General features: G+C 38.0%; 1 protein-coding gene across 2 annotated transcripts; it reads left to right on the plus strand.

Moving 5' to 3' along the window:
- Window positions 1–5,996: 5,996 nt before the first annotated feature.
- hic1 (hypermethylated in cancer 1) lies at window positions 5,997–18,948 on the plus strand. Of its 2 annotated transcripts, none has more exons than XM_016272686.1 (2): window positions 5,997–6,196; window positions 13,353–18,948. In XM_016272686.1, the coding sequence occupies exon 2, from the start codon at window positions 13,370–13,372 to the stop codon at window positions 15,566–15,568; it is 2,199 nt and encodes a 732-aa protein (XP_016128172.1). In that variant the 5' UTR covers window positions 5,997–6,196; window positions 13,353–13,369; the 3' UTR covers window positions 15,569–18,948. The 2 variants fall into 2 exon arrangements, with proteins under 2 accessions (XP_016128172.1, XP_016128171.1); XM_016272685.1 differs by lacking the exon at window positions 5,997–6,196 and adding an exon at window positions 7,728–7,960.
- Window positions 18,949–19,256: the final 308 nt, after the last annotated feature.

Below are 19,256 nucleotides of genomic sequence, written 5' to 3' on the forward strand. Positions count from 1 at the left end.
ATAATACAAATAAAAAAATAAAATAAATAAAACAATTATTTAAGATGAAAATTAAACCGATAAGATGGAACAACAAACTACTGATGATGGCAACAACAATAGACGCCATGTGAACAAGCATGTGTTTGAAGGAATTAAGTGATACACTCAACTGTAGTTTAAACAGTTCAAAGACATTTTATTAGTCTGGGAAGAAAGATATAAAGACAGAGAAAGTGCAGATACTGAACTAAGATGAAACTTTCTAGTGTGCATGTGATGAGTGTAGCATGTAGATTAAGTAATGGTATGAGGTTTGATCACAGTAAATTATCATTTAATGCCAAAAGCAAGCATTTTCTTGCATTTTAAATGATGTTTTGTGTAATGTTGATAAATGATTGTTGTCTAGATGTCTCTAGTTGCTTAGTGATTTTTTTTAGCATTCTTTGGCTGCAGCAGTAAACAGTTTACTTCCAGTCACCATTGCCATTTCACTTATGCTGTTTCTTACAGTCCCTATTAAGGCTGAGGGAATTGCAGTGGCGACCGGAAGTAAACTGTTAACTGCCATAGCCAAAAAACACAAAAAATCACTAAGTAACAATAGTGAGGATGCCGGAACGAAGCATTTAGTGATTTATCAAAGTTACGAAAAATGTCCTTTAAAAAAAGAAAAAAAGCACAAAAAAAACAACTATATTTTTGGCAACTGTAAAGGCCCTTTTACAACAAAAGGGAATTTAATAAACCTCAGCCTGAAGGAAGTATCTCAACCTCTGCACTTAGTCTCGATTTCTCTCAACACGGGGACAGGAGAGCTGTCAGTGAATAAACGGGAAAACAAAGTAACTTGCGTTACTTATTTGAAAAAGCAACTCAGGTATTTTCTTGTAAATTTAAAAGTAATGTGTTACTATTTACTTTAAAAAAGTAATCTGATTATGTAACTTGTGTTGCTTGTAATGCTTTACCAATGATAATTTGCTGTGATTAAACCTCATACCATTATTTAATCTATTACCTAAATTAGCTATTCTCACACAGTAGATGGTTACAGTACAATGTCACAAAGTAGTTGTGCAATTTTGGATGCAGCCCATACTTTGAAAAGCTGTGCGTTCGGCTGTACGCTTATGCTAAGCGTTTGCATCAAAACTTAAGTATACTTTGGGCTTTATTCTCCAACGTGTGTCGCTGTACAAAAGTGTGTGCTGGAAAGTAAGAATGTCATCTGGTAACAATAGAGACATGCTCGATGAAGGTATTTTGAGGAAGTCACACCATCGGCCCTCGCAGGCTCTAAAAAGAGTGGTTGGTTTGCGCAAGTGGTGTGCATGCCTTTCCCTCCAACGCAAGCTTTTGAATCACAACATGCCCAGTTCAAACCCACACTCACATTATCCCAATCAATCACGGCAGCTTCTCATTTAGCTTTCATCTCCTGAAAACAGCAACATTGCCAGCGGAGGATGCATCCGCGTGTTGGCCAGGACGCTCACAAAAGGCAGAGGATGCAAATGACCTGTCTCTGTGTGCCTATCCACTAAAACTGTCTCGCAGCATCTCATTAGAGTGAATTAGGAGAGGGTGTGCGTAAATGTTGGGCCTAGCGCTCAATTTCTGGTGAGATGTTGGTTCTCAGGGGTGTGTCTGGCATAGGGGCCCGGTGATCTTGCATGTGGTAAATTGAGCGGTTGTACCCACAAAGATAGAAACAGTGCTCATCACGCTGCCATAGAGAGAGCGCTCGGGTTGGGTGTCTGGCCAAGGGTGCGAGGCAACAAACAGCTCAACCGCTAAATAGCTGTTCCCATGGTGCATTATTTTGACTCAAGGAATCATTATGAACCCAGTGCCACAGGGTCTCTGACAATCAGGGGTCTCAAACTGAGAAACTGAATACATTATTTCAGCTTTCATATTTTATACTAGCTGTACATTGTTATGTGTTTTGCATTGTGTAACAAAGTATTTGCTACTTTTTTTAATTTTATGATGACGAGAAAATGACTTCTAAAATAAATGTTTATTTATTTTTTTATTATAATATAATTATTTATTTATTTAATTCAATAATTTATTTATGATTTTATATTATATTATAATATAATATGATTATTTATTTATAAATGTATTGATTTATATGAATATTTATATTGATTATTATTCTATAGTATTTATTTATTTTATATTATTATATATGTATTTATGTATTATTTTGTTCAATTGCTATAATTATATATTTATCAATTTTTGTTATTATCAGTTATTATTTATTTTTTATATATCAGTGTATTCGTTTATATTTATTACTTTATTTTATAATTCATTTATATTATTATTCATGTATTAATTTTTTAATTATTATAATTATATATTATTGTTTATATTTTCTATATATTACTTTATTGATTTATATATTTATAGTTTTTATTTGTTGTTTGTTTATTAGTAATTCATTCATATTGTTGCTATTATTATTATTATTATACATTATTATTATTTATGTAATTTCTATATTATGGTATATAATTTTATAATTGTTTATTTATTTAGACTTTATCTTATGATTTATCTATTCAAGATGAATTATTGTTATTTGTTATATGTCACAGCGATGCTGTGCCGCTGTTGCCTTTGTATTTATTACTTTATTTTATCATTCATTTATATTATTATTCATGTATTAATTTTTTAATTATTATAATTATATATTATTGTTTATATTTTCTATATATTACTTTATTGATTTATATATTTATAGTTTTTATTTGTTGTTTGTTTATTAGTAATTCATTCATATTGTTGCTATTATTATTATTATTATTATTAATAATAATAATTTAAAGAGAAGTAAACAAGAGTACATAATTGCTTCAATATACATTATTATTATTTATGTAATTTCTATATTATGGTATATAATTTTATAATTGTTTATTTATTTAGACTTTATCTTATGATTTATCTATTCAAGATGAATTATTGTTATTTGTTATATGTCACAGCGATGCTGTGCCGCTGTTGCCTTTGGGCTTTGCAGGGCCGTAATCTAACTGTAGGCCTTATGCTTGAAAACAACAATGTTATTATAACTTGAGTGGAATGCTTTTTGTCATTCCCTATGCATACTTAAACTTGATGCTTCGGTCCCAAGTCAGACGTTCCTCAGATTATTCTTCACTTTGACAGAAGTGTAGTCTCGCAGACCCACTTACGGACCAATATCACTCATGCACATGGCCAATAAAGTTTAACACGCAGCACATAAACATCCCACTTGTTAAAACTACATTTGTTCAGCTCTCTTGCACTCTTTCCTTCTTTTACACACATTAATGTCACACTTTTTTACACCTACACACACGTATTTCGGACATACACATACACATACAAATAAACAATAGTAGGTGTGTTATTTAGGAGGTGATGGCTGATTGTTAAGTGTCAGTGGTTGTGCAAGTGTGCTCTGTGATCCAGTGGCAGGCCTGGTTAATGTTTTAACACACAGCTTTCATTCACTTAATCACTGTAAACACCAGGCATTCACCTGTTGTTGACTCATTAGGAACTCAGTTCAGGACTTAATAGAGGTTATAGTGTGTCTTCACTTGCTGAGATAAAGTCTTTAGTACAGAGACCAATTCTCACTATTAACTAGTTGCTTATTAGCATGCCTATTATTAACATATTTGCTGTTTATTAGTACTTATAAAGCACATATTCTGCCTGACCATATTCTACATCCCTGATACCTAAACTTAACATCTACCTTACTAACTATTAATAAGCAGCAAATTATGAGTTTATTGAGGCAAAAGTCGTAGTTAATAGTTTGTTAATAGCGAGAACTGGACTTTAAAAATAGTGTGACCGAATTTACATCCTCTCTATAGCAAATTTGTGTATAAATCATTCACTTTAACATACATCCAAATCAGAATTCACATTTCGCTTGTGCACACACTGGGCCTCATTCATGAAACACAAGTAGAACAAATTTGTTTGTAAATCATTCATAAAGTCTTTCTTACATGAATTGAATGTGACAATTTATGTAAGAATGGTTTAGTGAGCAATTAGAAATTCGTTCTGCTCATATTGCATGAATGAGGCCCAATGTGTCCTTAAGAAAATGAAAGAGCTGACTTCGGCAAATCAAATGAGCCTGTAAACAAACAATAAACATAACTGAGCCAAATGACTTTGGTGTCACATGAGTCAAGGTCAGTGAGACACAAGGGTCAAATTAAGCAATTATATTTAACAACTGAGGTATTTCGAGCGACTAATACCCATTGTTTCTCTCCAACATATGGGCAGTGTATTTTATACCAACATTAAAAGTGAACTAAAAAACATTCAGGTGCTGTTTGCACCCTTATCTGTCCTTTGTCTAGCTCTGCCTATCTCTGTTTTTTGAGGTTATCATAAGTTCATCAAGAGAAACTGGAAGTGAAAGACAATATGTTCTCCTCAGTAAAGCCAGACTGCTATGACTTTGACCATTAGATTTAAAAAGCAGCATCTTGAACTGCAGTAATTTCAGGAGAGAGACGGGAAACAGATGTCAGTCAGCTGATAGAGTAATACAAGGGTCTGAGGGGCAGGCTCTGACATGAAAAGTCTTCTGCCTGCAGGTGAATGTCCGACGAGAAACCACTTTCATCTCAGCACTCCACAACAAACGGGACGCCACAAAGTGATAGCAAAAATAATGACAAAACATATGACACCATGGGAATATCTGGCTGAAATCCTATTTCGAGCGACTAATACCCATTGTTTCTCTCCAACATATGGGCAGTGAATTTTATACCAACATTAAAAGTGAACTAAAAAACATTCAGGTGCTGTTTGCACCCTTATCTGTCCTTTGTCTAGCTCTGCCTATCTCTGTTTTTTGAGGTTATCATAAGTTCATCAAGAGAAACTGGAAGTGAAAGACAATATGTTCTCCACAGTAAAGCCAGACTGCTATGACTTTGACCATTAGATTTAAAAAGCAGCATCTTGAACTGCAGTAATTTCAGGAGAGAGACGGGAAACAGATGTCAGTCAGCTGATAGAGTAATACAAGGGTCTGAGGGGCAGGCTCTGACATGAAAAGTCTTCTGCCTGCAGGTGAATGTCCGACGAGAAACCACTTTCATCTCAGCACTCCACAACAAACGGGACGCCACAAAGTGATAGCAAAAATAATGACAAAACATATGACACCATGGGAATATCTGGCTGAAATCCACTAGTCAGTCAGATCGACAGTGTATAGTTGTCATGATTCTTATTAGAAAATAGCAATTATTTCGTGACTGGTTAAACTGTGGGAAGCAAGATTATGCATGAATGAATGCCTTCTAAAACAGTCCCAAAAGAAAAAGAGTGCTCGAAAACACCTAGCAGCTCATTTAATTCATAACAGTACTTAATAAAAAACGACAAAAAAGATAAATAAATAAACTTATTGAAAGTATTTGAGACAAAATATTCAGTAACAAAATCAGTAACAGAAACAAATGATGCATATAGCAAAACATTTAAATAAAAATAAACTAAAAACAAAACAAAACACAAAACGGCGCGTGGAAAACGCAAAAGTATATTAAATATAAAACCAGCAGCATTGTGGAGTGGCGACAATGCTGCTCATTTATTGTGCCTACGAGCTAATAGCAAAATTAAACATTTAAAACTAAAAAGAAAACGAAGAAGTTTAATACATTCAAGTATCAACTTGGACATTTGAATTTCACATTAGTTCTACTTCGTTCCAGTGTTATCATTTCAAATACTTTATTTTAAACATTTGATATTTTTACACCCATCTAACAAAAACAAGTGCGTAATGTTAGGTCAGAAATTATGCCAATATTTCCATTTGATAGCTAATGAATGTATTCCGCTGTGTCTTGCGCTCTGCCGTCGGCACTATAATATGCGCCATTAGGTGTCGCTGCACGCGCAGCCTGCACTGCTTCTGGAGACGAACGCCAATCAGAGTCCATCCAGATTCTCAAGTGTCTGATCCATTCTAACGCGAGGAGAGGGACAGAGAAGGGGAGAAGGGTAAAGGACAAGGGACAACACGGAAGAAGCTGGGAACACCGGGAAAAGTTGACCTTTTAAAGAGGAATTTGGACGATTGGGGATCTGTGGACAGGGGAGTCCCGTAGGGGAAGTCAAGATCGGCAGGAGCATCAGACATGACTCCGAGGTGAGTTTGTGTTAATGCATGTATCGTGTGAGTTACCTGCGGCGCGTTCAGGTGTGCGCAGTGAGCGCGTGCCAACATGACCTGATAGATTGTGATAACTGGCAGGCGCGTCTGGACAGCCGGAGATCTGAATTATTGTAGGCTACTTTTTAATCGGATCTTTAATACCACATATCATGCATCTAAAAGTAAACAATCTTAAAATGTTGACATCAAACTAATCAAAACAAAATACTTGTCACCAACCAGCATAACTCTATTACATAGGCTACTTAATTTCGTCTATGTATAGCTGTTAAAAACAAAACTGACTCTTAAAAATAAAGGTTCTTCGATAGTTCAGCAATGAACCTTCTCCTTATGAGAAAACGTTTTTATAGTGTATATTTCTGGAATTGAATAGGGTTCTTTGCAGATTAAAAAGTTATTGATGTGACATTAGGCTACAGGTTCTTCAAATCAGTGTATTGGTACAGAAGGCTTTCTAAAGAACTCGAGAAAAAGTTATCTTAGATTCTAATTCAAACTTTAATTGTTAAGAGTGCACATTAAACTGCGGTCACTGGGTGTATGTCAATAGGCCATGACATCTAAACTGACATTCATACCTGCTTTTGATATTAAGAATAATCTTAAATCATAATTTTCAGAATAAACACACTTAATAAATGAAGAGGACGCATATCTATTAATGAAACTTAAAAAATGAAACTTGAAAAATTCCAGTGGTGTAGTCATGTCACATAACTAGCCTACATTCTGTCAGTGTTGTGTTATACAGACTACATGCATCATTTCTGCACCTTTTCTGTCTAAATATAGTGATAAATGTCTGTGTAAAAGTAAGCAATTGTGTCATTAAAGACTGATAATACTGATGCTACTGATACAGCCCTAAATGAGCTTAAAAAGTATTTCAAAAAGTATTTGCAACTAATTGTTTGATATTATAGCATTATTAACATGCACTACCATGTTTCTAATATAGCATTATATTAAAAACATGGGAGTACTTTTTTGTAGGCTAAGTGTTGTGCAACCAACTGTATTAAATTAAAACAAGATGAGTTTTATGTAAAAGGTAATCAGTATTTAACATTCACAGGTACAGACAGGGAGGGGTGTGCAGACTCAATATTTATTTTCCTGAATAACATGATAACGAGCTCTATACAGAAGTTATGGTCCCCGTCATCCGTATTAAAACAGTCAGCACTCATAAAAACAGCTACTCTTTAACGCACACTATGTTGTGATATACGATAAAAACGCCTGTCTCTTTAAGACAAAGCGTCGATGTGTTGAGAAGTTCAAGTTGGGGTCACTGTAAGTTCCTGCCCTCGATTTTACCTTTTAGTTTTATTGTAGACTGACATCACACGAGGCGCTAAAACACTCGCGCAGCCCAGAAAGCCATTATCATCTCCAGTCGCGTTATTACATCCATGCGAAAATAGCCAAGGAAATTACAAAACATACAAAAAACGAGAAAAAGTGATGCAGGAGTACGCACGTATTTTTATAGGAGTGAGTGAGCGAGAGAGATAGAGGGTGGAGGGAGAGAGCGAGCAAGAGGGAGGGTGAGCAACACGAAATTCATTGCAATTAATAATAAAAAAGAGTTGGCAGTCGTGCTCGGAAAACTGGCATGGTTTTGGGAGGCTGGCAGTTCAAAGTTGAAACGTCAGAAATGACTCCAAAAGACTGCTGAGATGATCATTAGGGGAGACTTAGATCGGATGGCAGAAGAGATCGGGCATCCAGGTAACGTTCAATGCTCTTAACATTTTATAGCCTCTTTATCAACACTTTATTCATCTAGATAGACAGAATAATAACCCGAGCAACCGTTTAATCTTATTCAAATTCTCGGTACATTTGCGGATGGATATAAAAGTTTTACAAACTAAGACCCGGTTGTTTGCCTGCCTTCCTTTCTTTCTTTTTTTTTTTGTTTTTGCACATTTTAGTATTATATGCTAGCCTAATGTATCAACGATTATTTTCAAAATGCAAACAGGCTACTTATATATTGAAGAAATTGTTTTTTTTTTATATTTAGAAACTGTAAAGTTTTTTTTTTATCTATCGTCTGTGAACAAGGGGCTTCATTATAAATAGTCAAGCTTATAATAGCTTCACATTATAGCCTCTTTATCAACACTTTATTCATCTAGATAGACATAATAATAACCCGAGCAACCGTTTAATCTTATTCAGATTCTCGGTACATTTGCGGATGGATATAAAAGTTTTACAAACTAAGACCCGGTTGTTTGCCTGCCTTCCTTTCTTTCTTTCTTTTTTTTTTGTGCACATTTTAGTATTATATGCTAGCCTAATGTATCAACGATTATTTTCAAAATGCAAACAGGCTACTTATATATTGAAGAAATTGTTTTTTTTTTATATTTAGAAACTGTAAAGTTTTTTTTTTATCTATCGTCTGTGAACAAGGGGCTTCATTATAAATAGTCAAGCTTATAATAGCTTCACATGCGACTGATTTGAGTTTAAAGAGAATGATTCGATTTTAAAGACAGATATGTGGTGTCTTGCATGCAAATATAGTCTGCTGAATGAACAATTTAAATTCAGCATGTTTTAGATTGTCGGTGTCACTTATAGTAGCCTATTTTAGAGGATACTCTGTTTAAACTAAACATTTCCTCACATGTACAAAGACGAGCTCTAAATAATGCAATTTATTCATAGAAAACTAAATGATTTAATGGACTGAGATAATTACACAGTTTATGCTTTATAAAGCGTCAAACAAACATTTTTAAAGACCACAAAATGTAAAATTAAGCAGTTTTATGGCATCATATTTAGAGGTTATAACAGGCCTCACAGTTCTTTTTCTTTTTCACTTTAATTTAGAATTTTAATTAAAAGTGTAACGTGCTCATAGCGACACTCTGAGAACTTGCCTATATCTCTGATTATCAGCTGTATCTTTCTCTATTACATTCTAGCCAAGAGATTATTACAGAACATAAAACTAGAATATCTCCATCTCATCTCTGACCATGGAGGCCACATATAGGGGATGGTGAGCTGTCCTCCCAGTGGTATTTATGAATGAATATCCAGATCTGCGTGTGCTGATGGAGCGCGCGAGAGAATATGAGCGCAATAAGACGAGCTGTGGAAGAGGAAGCTGTAGCGCATGATACGCTCTTTTCCAACCTCTTAGGCTACCTTCAAATTATATGCAAAAATGGTTGATAAACATCAGGTGTTTTGCCGTTTGACTTTAAACCACTTAAACAGGCACGATCCAAGACAAACGCACGTTTCTTGGTGCCAAGAGGTTTTGCGCAGGTTTTTACCTTTAATTGACAAAACGATCATGACTTAGGGAATAGTAAAATTTGAAAACTAAGTTATAGTGAAAATTTTTAAAGCCCTTGAAATGACACCAATTTGAAAACTAATTCAAAACATTGTATTTTAGTTTTATTTCTCGCACACGTGCCAGTGACTGAATGGCAACTTTATTCTGCAATTAAATTATTGGGCCAACATTATTAAATTATAGCCTACATGTAATATAATTGGTCTATATGTGTTTTTTGTGTCATTTCTTATCCTCAAAAAAATAAAACAAACAAAATATTTAGATAGCCTATCTCTCGTGTGCCCAGTGTTTACAAAGTTTAAAATACGCCAATTCAGCAAATTTAAAAGACATGCTTTGTGACTGATTGACTGTTTATTCCTTAAAGGTACATTAGACTCAGTCTAAAGGGATAAATCTCAAAGGGAGGACGCTTTTGCGGTAAAAAGATGACAGACCGAGGGTGGAGAGAGAGAGAGGAAGTCTTAAGAACACGAGCAGACCCCTGCCTCACCCCTAAAACAGCAAAATGACAACAGAGACAAAACACAGGGCTAATGAATACCAAAGCACCTAAAATATGACCCATGCACTGTCTTTTATCCAGTCGTGTACCATACCAAATATAGCAAATATACCAAGCTGTAGCATGCGCTACACGACCAAACAATTGACATTTTTTGAGCATTGATAGCTTTTATCGTTTCATTCAAATGAGTTCTCCCTATTAAATGTATTTATTCAGTAGAATCTTTTTTTAGATTAAATAATGTGACTTTCAGTGTTTTTTTAAAAGGTTGAATTAAAACTCCTCAACTTTTATATTTGATGATAGGCTATTTAAGTAATGAATCTAAATGATTGGGTCCTTAAATGAGCTGAAATTCCGTGATGCATAAGTGCGCGTTAAAGACGCGTAATGTAAATCCACAGGATGACAGGCTTGAGAGGATGTAAGTGTTTACGCGTGAAGTTCAAACAGTCGTTTTAGAACATGATTTACGTCTTTCATCACTTCCTTTAAATCTTTACGCGTTGAGCGTCTGACAGAATAAAGGAGTGCTTTTCCCCCTTGCATTTTGACAAAATTAGTTTTTGTCTGACTAATTAGAGGAGATTTTCTTTCTTTTCCTTTGCTTATAAAAACGTTCAGGTGACTGCTGAACCACAGTCCTTACTTTCCGTCCCGTCCCGTTTATTGTTTACATTTTCCTTCTATTCTGTCATCTTTGCGCTTCTTGGAAGCAGCACAGTTAGGACAGTACGGCACGAATCGCCATAAATCATGCAGTTTTGTTCTGCTTTCTCAAACTCTCACTAATGAAAAGTCCACAAGCCAAAAATGGCTCTTCACCTTAAAATACACCTGTCAGTGATCCGTGGGCGTGTCCGTGGGCAGCAGGGGAGGAGATAAGAGTTACACAACTTAGGTGCTTTTATTAACAGACTCTGAAGAAAGATGCGGACTGAGAGGAAATGTTGCGGGTGGTGTTTGTTTGGTTGAGATTCTCCATTGTTAAGGTAACTTTGCCTGCAACAGGAAATTAATAACATGTCATCTGTTTGAATCTGTGCGTTAGTGAAAGTGTATATCCTTTATATAATTACAAGTGATACAATTATATAATGGTTAAAAAAAATCTATAAATGACGCGCATTTGGAAATAAAACGCAACACATGATTTATGAATTAGGAAAATTGTATTGAATAACCTGTAACTCAAGAGTGTTCAGGCTGACATGAACGGGAAAAGCTACAGGTGCACTGCAGGCCAGAAATGATCAGCTGTCGGCAATATTTCCACAAAAAGGAAACGTTCAAAACTGTTTAAAACCATCACTTCTTATTTTAGGCGTCACCTGGATCTGCGTTGTTGTTTTTTCTTTTTTACACAAATGTTTAAATGTTTTAGCACCGGGCTAAATTAATAGTTTCGACACAAAAATGTACACAGATAATTGTTTTATAAATATATTTATACAGTAATTTATTTTTTATAGACGAACCTCAGTCCTGTCCATGTATGGTTTCTCTGCCTCACCAACTAGTTCTTCTAGTGGAGAAGCCAGAATGACAAGCGCGCCTTCATGCTTCTGTACAGTGCGCAGCTGCCTCTTTATATTAAAGAGATACAGATATGCAGCTTTTTATGTACATCACATTTGACTGTTTTAATTTTAATGAAGAGGAATAGTAGGAATCAGCATCTCATGTTTAGTGTGTATAATCAGAGTACGCATTATGGAGGGTAGGGGAGATCTGACCCCCCTAATTATAACTTGGGTACTTAATGAATTGTATTTTTTTTTTTTTACATTTGATCTATTTGCATTTAGACTATAGATCTACATTCCAGCTGTTATGGTTAGTCTGATGAGGTTACCATAGCAACAATTGGAGGCTTCCAGTTAAGATCAAGTATATTTGGACAATGAAAAAATAAAACAATAGTAGGCTACTACCATTTATTAAAACTTTATTGAAGTTTTACACACACAAGAAAATGTTTGCATATTGTTTTAATGTCTTAAATTCCAGTGGACAAATCTAACCAAAACCAGATCGATCTAACTAGAAAATTACTGGCAGAAATTTCTTTAAAAAGTCAAACAACTGAAAGTCACTGAATAAATCACACACTGTGTAAAACCAAGATTTTCTGGCAACTGAGTGGTTAAGTATTATTCATGTTAGAAGCTGTGGTTGGTTTTAAGGGGACTTGCATTGTTGGATTTAAGGACTAATTAAATGGAAGCTTATGGCTACAAACTACAGTATTCATCTAAGAGGATTATTTTATACAGTGAAATAAACAATGAGAGGAGGAACTGATGTTGGGATGACTGTATTTATTTAGCTTCTTGTTTCCCATCAGTGAAACCATCCCCTGTGGGACCCGAACTATCCGTTTTATCTCATATACAGACCATCCTCATGTAGCAGGGTTTAAACAATATTTTCTGGTAAATTTGTAATGTTTATTATGTTTGCATGACAGGAACCGTTGCGTTCAGCTTAGAATTTAAACTTGGCATTGTTGGTTGAATGTTTATTTAGTAATTTGTAGGCATCCTCTGACAAGTGATCTTTTAAAAACGGTTTCATTTGTAACTCACACTTCTGTACAGCAGTGTCCTATCATGAATTGGCTGCATTTTTTTTTGTCCCCGCTGGTTTATGCCTGCTGTTCATCACACTTGCAAAACCTTCAGTCTGACTTTGTTTAAAACTCCACACACCACCTCTGGAATTCTTTATCAGGAAGACAGCAATATGAAAACATGTTTATACTGGCATTTTCCCCCTGTCTTTTTTCTTCTGTCTTTTTTTGTTAACTGCACTTCACTGTAAGTTTTAAACATGTGGGTTTGTATCTTGATAATGACAAAACCATCACAGTCTCACTCGGTCAGCTATAGCTCACTTTTATGGAGTCCTTCTGATGCTTGTTGCATTAAAGTAAAAGCTGAATTGTTTGCCCTCAATCCCCTACCTGAAAGTCCACAAAAATATCAAAGAGTAAATGTAGAGCTTATATTCAGGATCAAGAAAATGCACACAAGCTTAAGTGCTCCTTTTTATATCTTCAAGTGCTGCCAGTCAAGTTTTACAAGACAGTCCAACACAAACAGATGTGTCAGTAACGTGTGTTATATTTCAAAAGACAGCTATTAAAAAAAATGGCCTTTTATACCACAGTACTCAAATAAATATGCAAAATTCAGCTAGTTTTCAATAGGCTTCTAAATGTCTTAGTGTCTGCAACAACTTTCTGGCTTCTACTTAATTGTTCCATTTCTCTTCTGTTACAGGTATTTGTCTGAAGTCGATGCTGGATGCCATGGAAGTCCCAAGTCATGCTAGGCACCTCCTCTTGCAGTTGAACACACAACGAACCAAAGGCTTCTTGTGTGATGTTATCATCGTGGTGCAGAATGCACTGTTCCGTGCTCACAAGAACATCCTGGCAGCCAGTAGCCTCTACCTTAAATCTCTTGTCGTTCATGACAACCTCATCAATCTGGACCATGAGATGGTCAGTCCAGGTGTGTTTCGAGTCATTCTTGACTATATCTACACAGGACGCTTAAGTGAAGGTGACCCCACCTCTCCAACTGAGCCAAATATAGGAGCAGTGCTGGCGGCAGCAAGTTATCTGCAGCTGCTGGATCTGGTGACTCTATGCAAGAAGAAGCTGAAAAGAAATGGGAAGTACCATTTACGTCCCAATCCTGGGTTTTTACCTTACAAGATAGGCTCCAGTGGCATGGGGGGAGGACGGTTTCGAATATCTACCCCTGTCATCCACTCCTGCCACCCTGGAGGACTAGTTAGCACCCCTCGACCTACACCATTAGAGGACCTGCCCCCCCTTGCACTTGCCCCCCACATCGGTGAAATTTATGCACCAGTCCCCACCCAGGGTCCACCGCCTTACCCCCCAGCAAAGGCATCCCTGTCACCCCAGTCAGGCCTGCGCATGCCCCATACTGACAGAAACTGCTCATCCGTCTATGGCCTTGACCTGTCCAAGAAAAGCCCAAGTTCCCAGTCCCAGCTTCCCTCTGGTCACCCCCATTTGATCTCCTCACTCCACCCAGAAGAGGAGCCCGAGGGGGAGCTAGAGCAAAGCACTAGCCCCCTGCTCAGTCCCAACGATGGCTCCAGAAAAATGGAGACATCCCATCATGTGGGGTCTCTCACTTTCCCTCTACCCAACCATCCTCTTGCACCCCATCTTCCCCATCTGCACCGTCCTCAGGGCCAAGAACCTTACCCCTGCGCTCCTAGCCCAGAACCCATGGAGGACTCCAGAGAACAAGTCAGAGATGGGTCCAACATCTATCGGTGGGTGAAGAATGAGCCTTCCAACCCAGAGGATGAAGATGAGGAAGACGAAGAGGATGAGAGTGGAGGAATGGGTGAGCAGGATAAAGAGAGACACCAGCACATGAATCACCATAAGATCAGTGAGGAAAAGCTGAACATGAATGAGCGAGGCTATGACAGAGGGACCTGTGATGATGGAGAGGATGAGAATGGGACCGCCAGCGAAGAGACAGGGAGCAGCGAGGGTCGTCCGTCTCCCCCTGTTCCAGGTGGAAGATATCACATGCCGTACGAGCCAGAGAGTTTCGGAGATAACTTGTACGTGTGCATCCCCTGCGACAAAGGCTTCCCCAGCTCAGAGCAGCTCAATGCCCATGTGGAAACCCATACTGAGGAGGAGCTAAACAACGGTAGCGAGCTGGACAACATCAGCAGCAAACCCACCAATGCCCATGGACCTACAAGCTTGAATAGGTCTAGTGGCCTCCACAGCCCTTTCCTAGATAGCAAATCGACGCAAAATCTCCATTCCATTGGTCTCGGGGAAATCATACGACCCTATCGCTGTTCGTCCTGTGAAAAGTCTTATAAAGATCCTGCCACCCTAAGGCAACATGAGAAAACCCACTGGCTGACACGTCCATACCCCTGTAGCATCTGTGGCAAGAAGTTCACCCAACGTGGTACTATGACACGCCACATGCGCAGCCATTTGGGCCTAAAACCCTTCGCCTGTGACGCCTGCGGCATGCGCTTTACTCGTCAGTACCGTCTGACGGAACACATGCGCATCCACTCCGGAGAGAAACCCTACGAGTGCCAGGTGTGTGGGGGCAAGTTTGCTCAGCAGCGCAACCTTATCAGTCACATGAAGATGCACAGCAGCGGAACAGCTGGCGGAGGACTAACTCCTGATGGCAAGCTGAAGATAGACTTCTCCGAGGGGATTTATCCCCTGAGCAAGTACACAGCTGAGCATCTGGGCCTGAAGCAGGAGAAAACCTCAGACCTTCTCACAGCCTCTCAGCACCTGCTGGCTGATGCCAAAGCCATGGAGAGCCTCTACCCGCTGTCAAAGCTGGCTGTAGAACACCTCGGCCTCACCCACAAGATAGACGTCCTGAACCAGCCACTGCCACCTACTTCTCAGCAGCTCTCGGCAGAGTCCCGCACCATTGACCGCTACTCTCCTAGCTAGAGTGGGGAACCACTAACTTTACTTTCCAAAGAGACATCACTGTATGCCATTCACAGTATTCAACTCTCACCTCATCATCATTTGAACCTGCACTTCAAAGAGTGGAGACCAGAAAGTGTTGGCCATAAAAATGCACACAAACGCTTTTATTCTGAATGTGCCTTTGCAGATTTTGCAGTATGTGCATTTCTTAAAATGACTTTCCTACAAGGAGGAAACTGCTTTATTTATAATCTGTTTTGACTGTTGGACACTCAGACAATGCAGTATTTATATAAAACAACTTATTTTTTGTTCAATCACCGAGCCAAACAACCAATTGAAAACCAAAAAGATATTTATTTTTATTTTTCTGTTCATTTTCTTTTTTTTTATTTTATATGTTGGAAAAGCCAAAGAGAAAATGTCAAATGTTACAGAAGAGAGTTGCAATCGTACCCTAAACCTGTGTATTAAGTATTATTGGTGTATATAGAATGAAAAAGCACATATGAACAATATTCAGGGCTTCTGTCCAGAATGGAGCAGCAAATCTGGACGAAAAAGAAAAAAAGCCAAATCTTTGGGATTTTATAGTAATTGGAGGACTTTTTATAGACTATTTTTCGGAGTACTGGATCACCTGTATCTGATTTTCCAGCTTTGTGAATGGCCAAGTTTTTTCCATACTAAAGGGAGCAACTGAAGAGAGTGTTTGTTCCAGGACTTAGGTAAAGTGATCTAAGCTTTTCTCTGCATTGATGTAGTTATCCCCTTCAGCATGGAATGAGAGTTCACAGAGAGTACCATTTAAAAAAATTTTCACCACCTTCAGGTGTATGGTCTCGAGCTATTTAATGTCTTTGTTCCCTTTCCTTTCCTCCAACGCCAAGTGCCTTCAGCTTATTGAAAATGTAGCAAGTACTGCCCTGTGATCTCACAACCGGAATATCTTTGTGCATATTCCGATCATGATATAACAATCCATGTCCACGTGTTTTGGTTCATCTGGTGCGACAGACTAAGCATGGGTGGTGCCTTTGAAAATGCAGTAATATTTACAGTAGAGTCCATATGCTTCAGTTGCATCGCAGTCAACCCCTTTGAATGACTCTCTGCATGACTAGTTGTATAACAGTACCAGCCAAGGCACTTTTGTGTATATAAACCAAACAGTGACGTTTTGCAAGTGATTGATTCAGTAACACCTTCAAGACCTTTCCTCATGTGAAATGTTTGAGAGGGCCTCCTCACCCCTATTACGGTGCAGTTAATTTTTAAGGCTAATGTGACGGCTTTAACCCTAAGGTGCCTCACACACACACGTAGAGCCGCTAATGTGACAACCATCTGAACATGAGGAGCAGGGGCTCTCTCTCACTGATACTGTGAGCGTAGATAGCAGCAGCTGGTCCACTCAGGGTAAGCCCTGTGAAATCTCAGATTTTCTAAGACTATCCGCGCTTGTCTGTCCCACTGATGTTAGATTTTATGCCAGTTGACCAGGCCCTGTGATCTAAACGTACACCCTAATCCTCCAGCTACTGCTCTAATGTACCATAAGCTACACTTACAACAATCTATCCTTCTTATTTCAAGTAACATAAAACACAGTAGCCTGTTAGGGCTGCTTCCTTTTTTGTAGTCTTACAGCTCATCTGCTTTGCCTCTAAATAAATCATTTTACAGTAAATGTAAATGTTCTGATGAGATATGGCACCCGCTGTTTTTATTCCAAAGACCAAGCTGATATTTTGTCTTTTCCTCTCACAGAAGTTTTTGTTAACCACTAGTTACAATTACAACCTCAGCTGGTGAATGTGAAAACTTAAACCACGAATGCACTGTGAAAGAACTAGTGAATCTTAAAGCTTTAGAGCTTAGTGAATATTGAACATGTAAGTTGGGGCAAATTACCTGGGCTTTAGTCTGTAGCATGTCAGCTATTCAAAGTGTTTCCTTTTTTTTGTTGGTCAGATTGAACTCTCTTAATCAAAGCAAAAAGACATTGGTGCTTACCTCAGGACTGAGCCTATCATGGGTTACACAATGCTTTAGCAATAGTTTAATACAAAAACACACACGTAATTGCTCTCTGTGTATTGTACATTAAAATTCAAGCACACTTTCTGAAGGGATTTTTAAACCTGTGGTTATTTCACAATGCTAAAAATGTATTTTTGTTCCTGAAATTATTATTTGATTTGTTTGTGAATATAACCTATGCAACTGTCTCCTATTTTTACAATACAGAAAATACTGTAGTTACACAATGAAATGGGAAATTACTTAATTACCATAAAAGGTAAATTTGTAAATTAAACATGATTTCTTGATAAAAATCAGCTTGGTTTTTTTCTCTACACTTAAAGGTACTTGAAATTCTACAGCACAATTTGAAACTCACACATGCACTAAAAGAAATGCCAGACAGCAAGTCCGATTACTGTTAACTTTATGCTGTATAAGAAATGTTGTGTGTTTATCAATAATTCGCCGCAATGATAAACACTTGGCCGAGTTGGTAAGGAGGGAAGCATAGTTTCTGAAGTTGATTGACCCATTTGTTCTGGGCGGGCCTGCAGAAACTTTAGCTGACCTTTTTGCCGAGAGGCAGGATTAGACTCCCAGTGAGGTTTTGTATACATGTACTATTAAACCACACGCATGAAACCAGCTTGTTTGGGGCGAGACAGATGCTGAAATTTCCCAACACTTTTAAGTGGACAGCCGAGATCCAGAAATTCCTCTCAACTTAATTTTGCAAAACACATGAAAACAGTCTGGGTACAGCGGTTTGTTTGTATCCAAATGAAACCCAGAGCGTAAACGGAATACAAATCTTCTGACTCGAGGCATAGAACAATATTACAGCTATCATAACAGTTAAAACTTTGACCGCAGACATATTAATACGGGCTGAGGAGATGTGACAGCCCGTTTGAAGTGGATTTTGGTGGTGGGAAAATAAATCTGACACTCCCCTTCTCCACCATTCATTAGCTCGCTCTCATCGAAAATCTATCGCTCTCTCTTTCCTGCTCTCCGACAGACAAAACAAGAGAAAAAGAGACTTTCCACTTCGGTTCCAAAAGCGTAGAGAAAAGAAAACGAAATATTAAGTGGCTGTGCGTTCAGCACTGCTCTGACGGCTCTAGGAACGTAGAGGTGTGTGAGTCAGGGTCAGGGGGCAGGTGAGATGTTTGGTTGTGTTTTTGTTCGCTCCAGCTATCTGAAACATACGAAAGTGCTTCTGTTAATGGAGTTACAAAAGGAGTAAAGTTGAGCTGGGGAAGTGAACTTTTGACTCTGTAGTAGCAGTGAGCAGGATGTTTGGTGTGGTTCTGCTCAAAAGCAGATAGGCAGATGATGATAGAGAGGGACAGAGAAAGCAACTGAGGGTGAGAGAGAGCAGAGCAGGTTTGTCGTGTGGACTGCAGCCATTGTCTATCTATGGAAAAGTAGACTGGAAACCTCCATCCCTGATTTGTGCTCCTCAAAGATGTTTCTTAAAGGAATATTCTGGTTTCAATACAAATTAAGCTCAATCTATAGTAGATTGACATAATGGGACTGTTTACACCTGGTCATCCGATCGTGAAAAGACCAGGTGTAAATGCCCTCAGAAACTAATTCGAGACGGATATCAATCCGATCGCTCAAACCACTTCAGGAGGTGGTCTGGGCCGCATTCCAGACGAAACTGGAC

This window comes from Sinocyclocheilus grahami, unplaced genomic scaffold, assembly GCF_001515645.1.
Source record: "Sinocyclocheilus grahami isolate Dianchi unplaced genomic scaffold, SAMN03320097.WGS_v1.1 scaffold72.1, whole genome shotgun sequence".
Taxonomy (NCBI): domain Eukaryota; kingdom Metazoa; phylum Chordata; class Actinopteri; order Cypriniformes; family Cyprinidae; genus Sinocyclocheilus; species Sinocyclocheilus grahami.

Bases quoted from the DNA above. Each gene is read 5' to 3' on its own strand.
- hic1 (XM_016272685.1), top strand. From the start codon at position 7,909: ATGATCATTAGGGGAGACTTAGATCGGATGGCAGAAGAGATCGGGCAT. The intron at 7,961-13,352 runs GTAACGTTCAAT...CTTCTGTTACAG, and splicing joins AGAAGAGATCGGGCATCCAG to GTATTTGTCTGAAGTCGATG.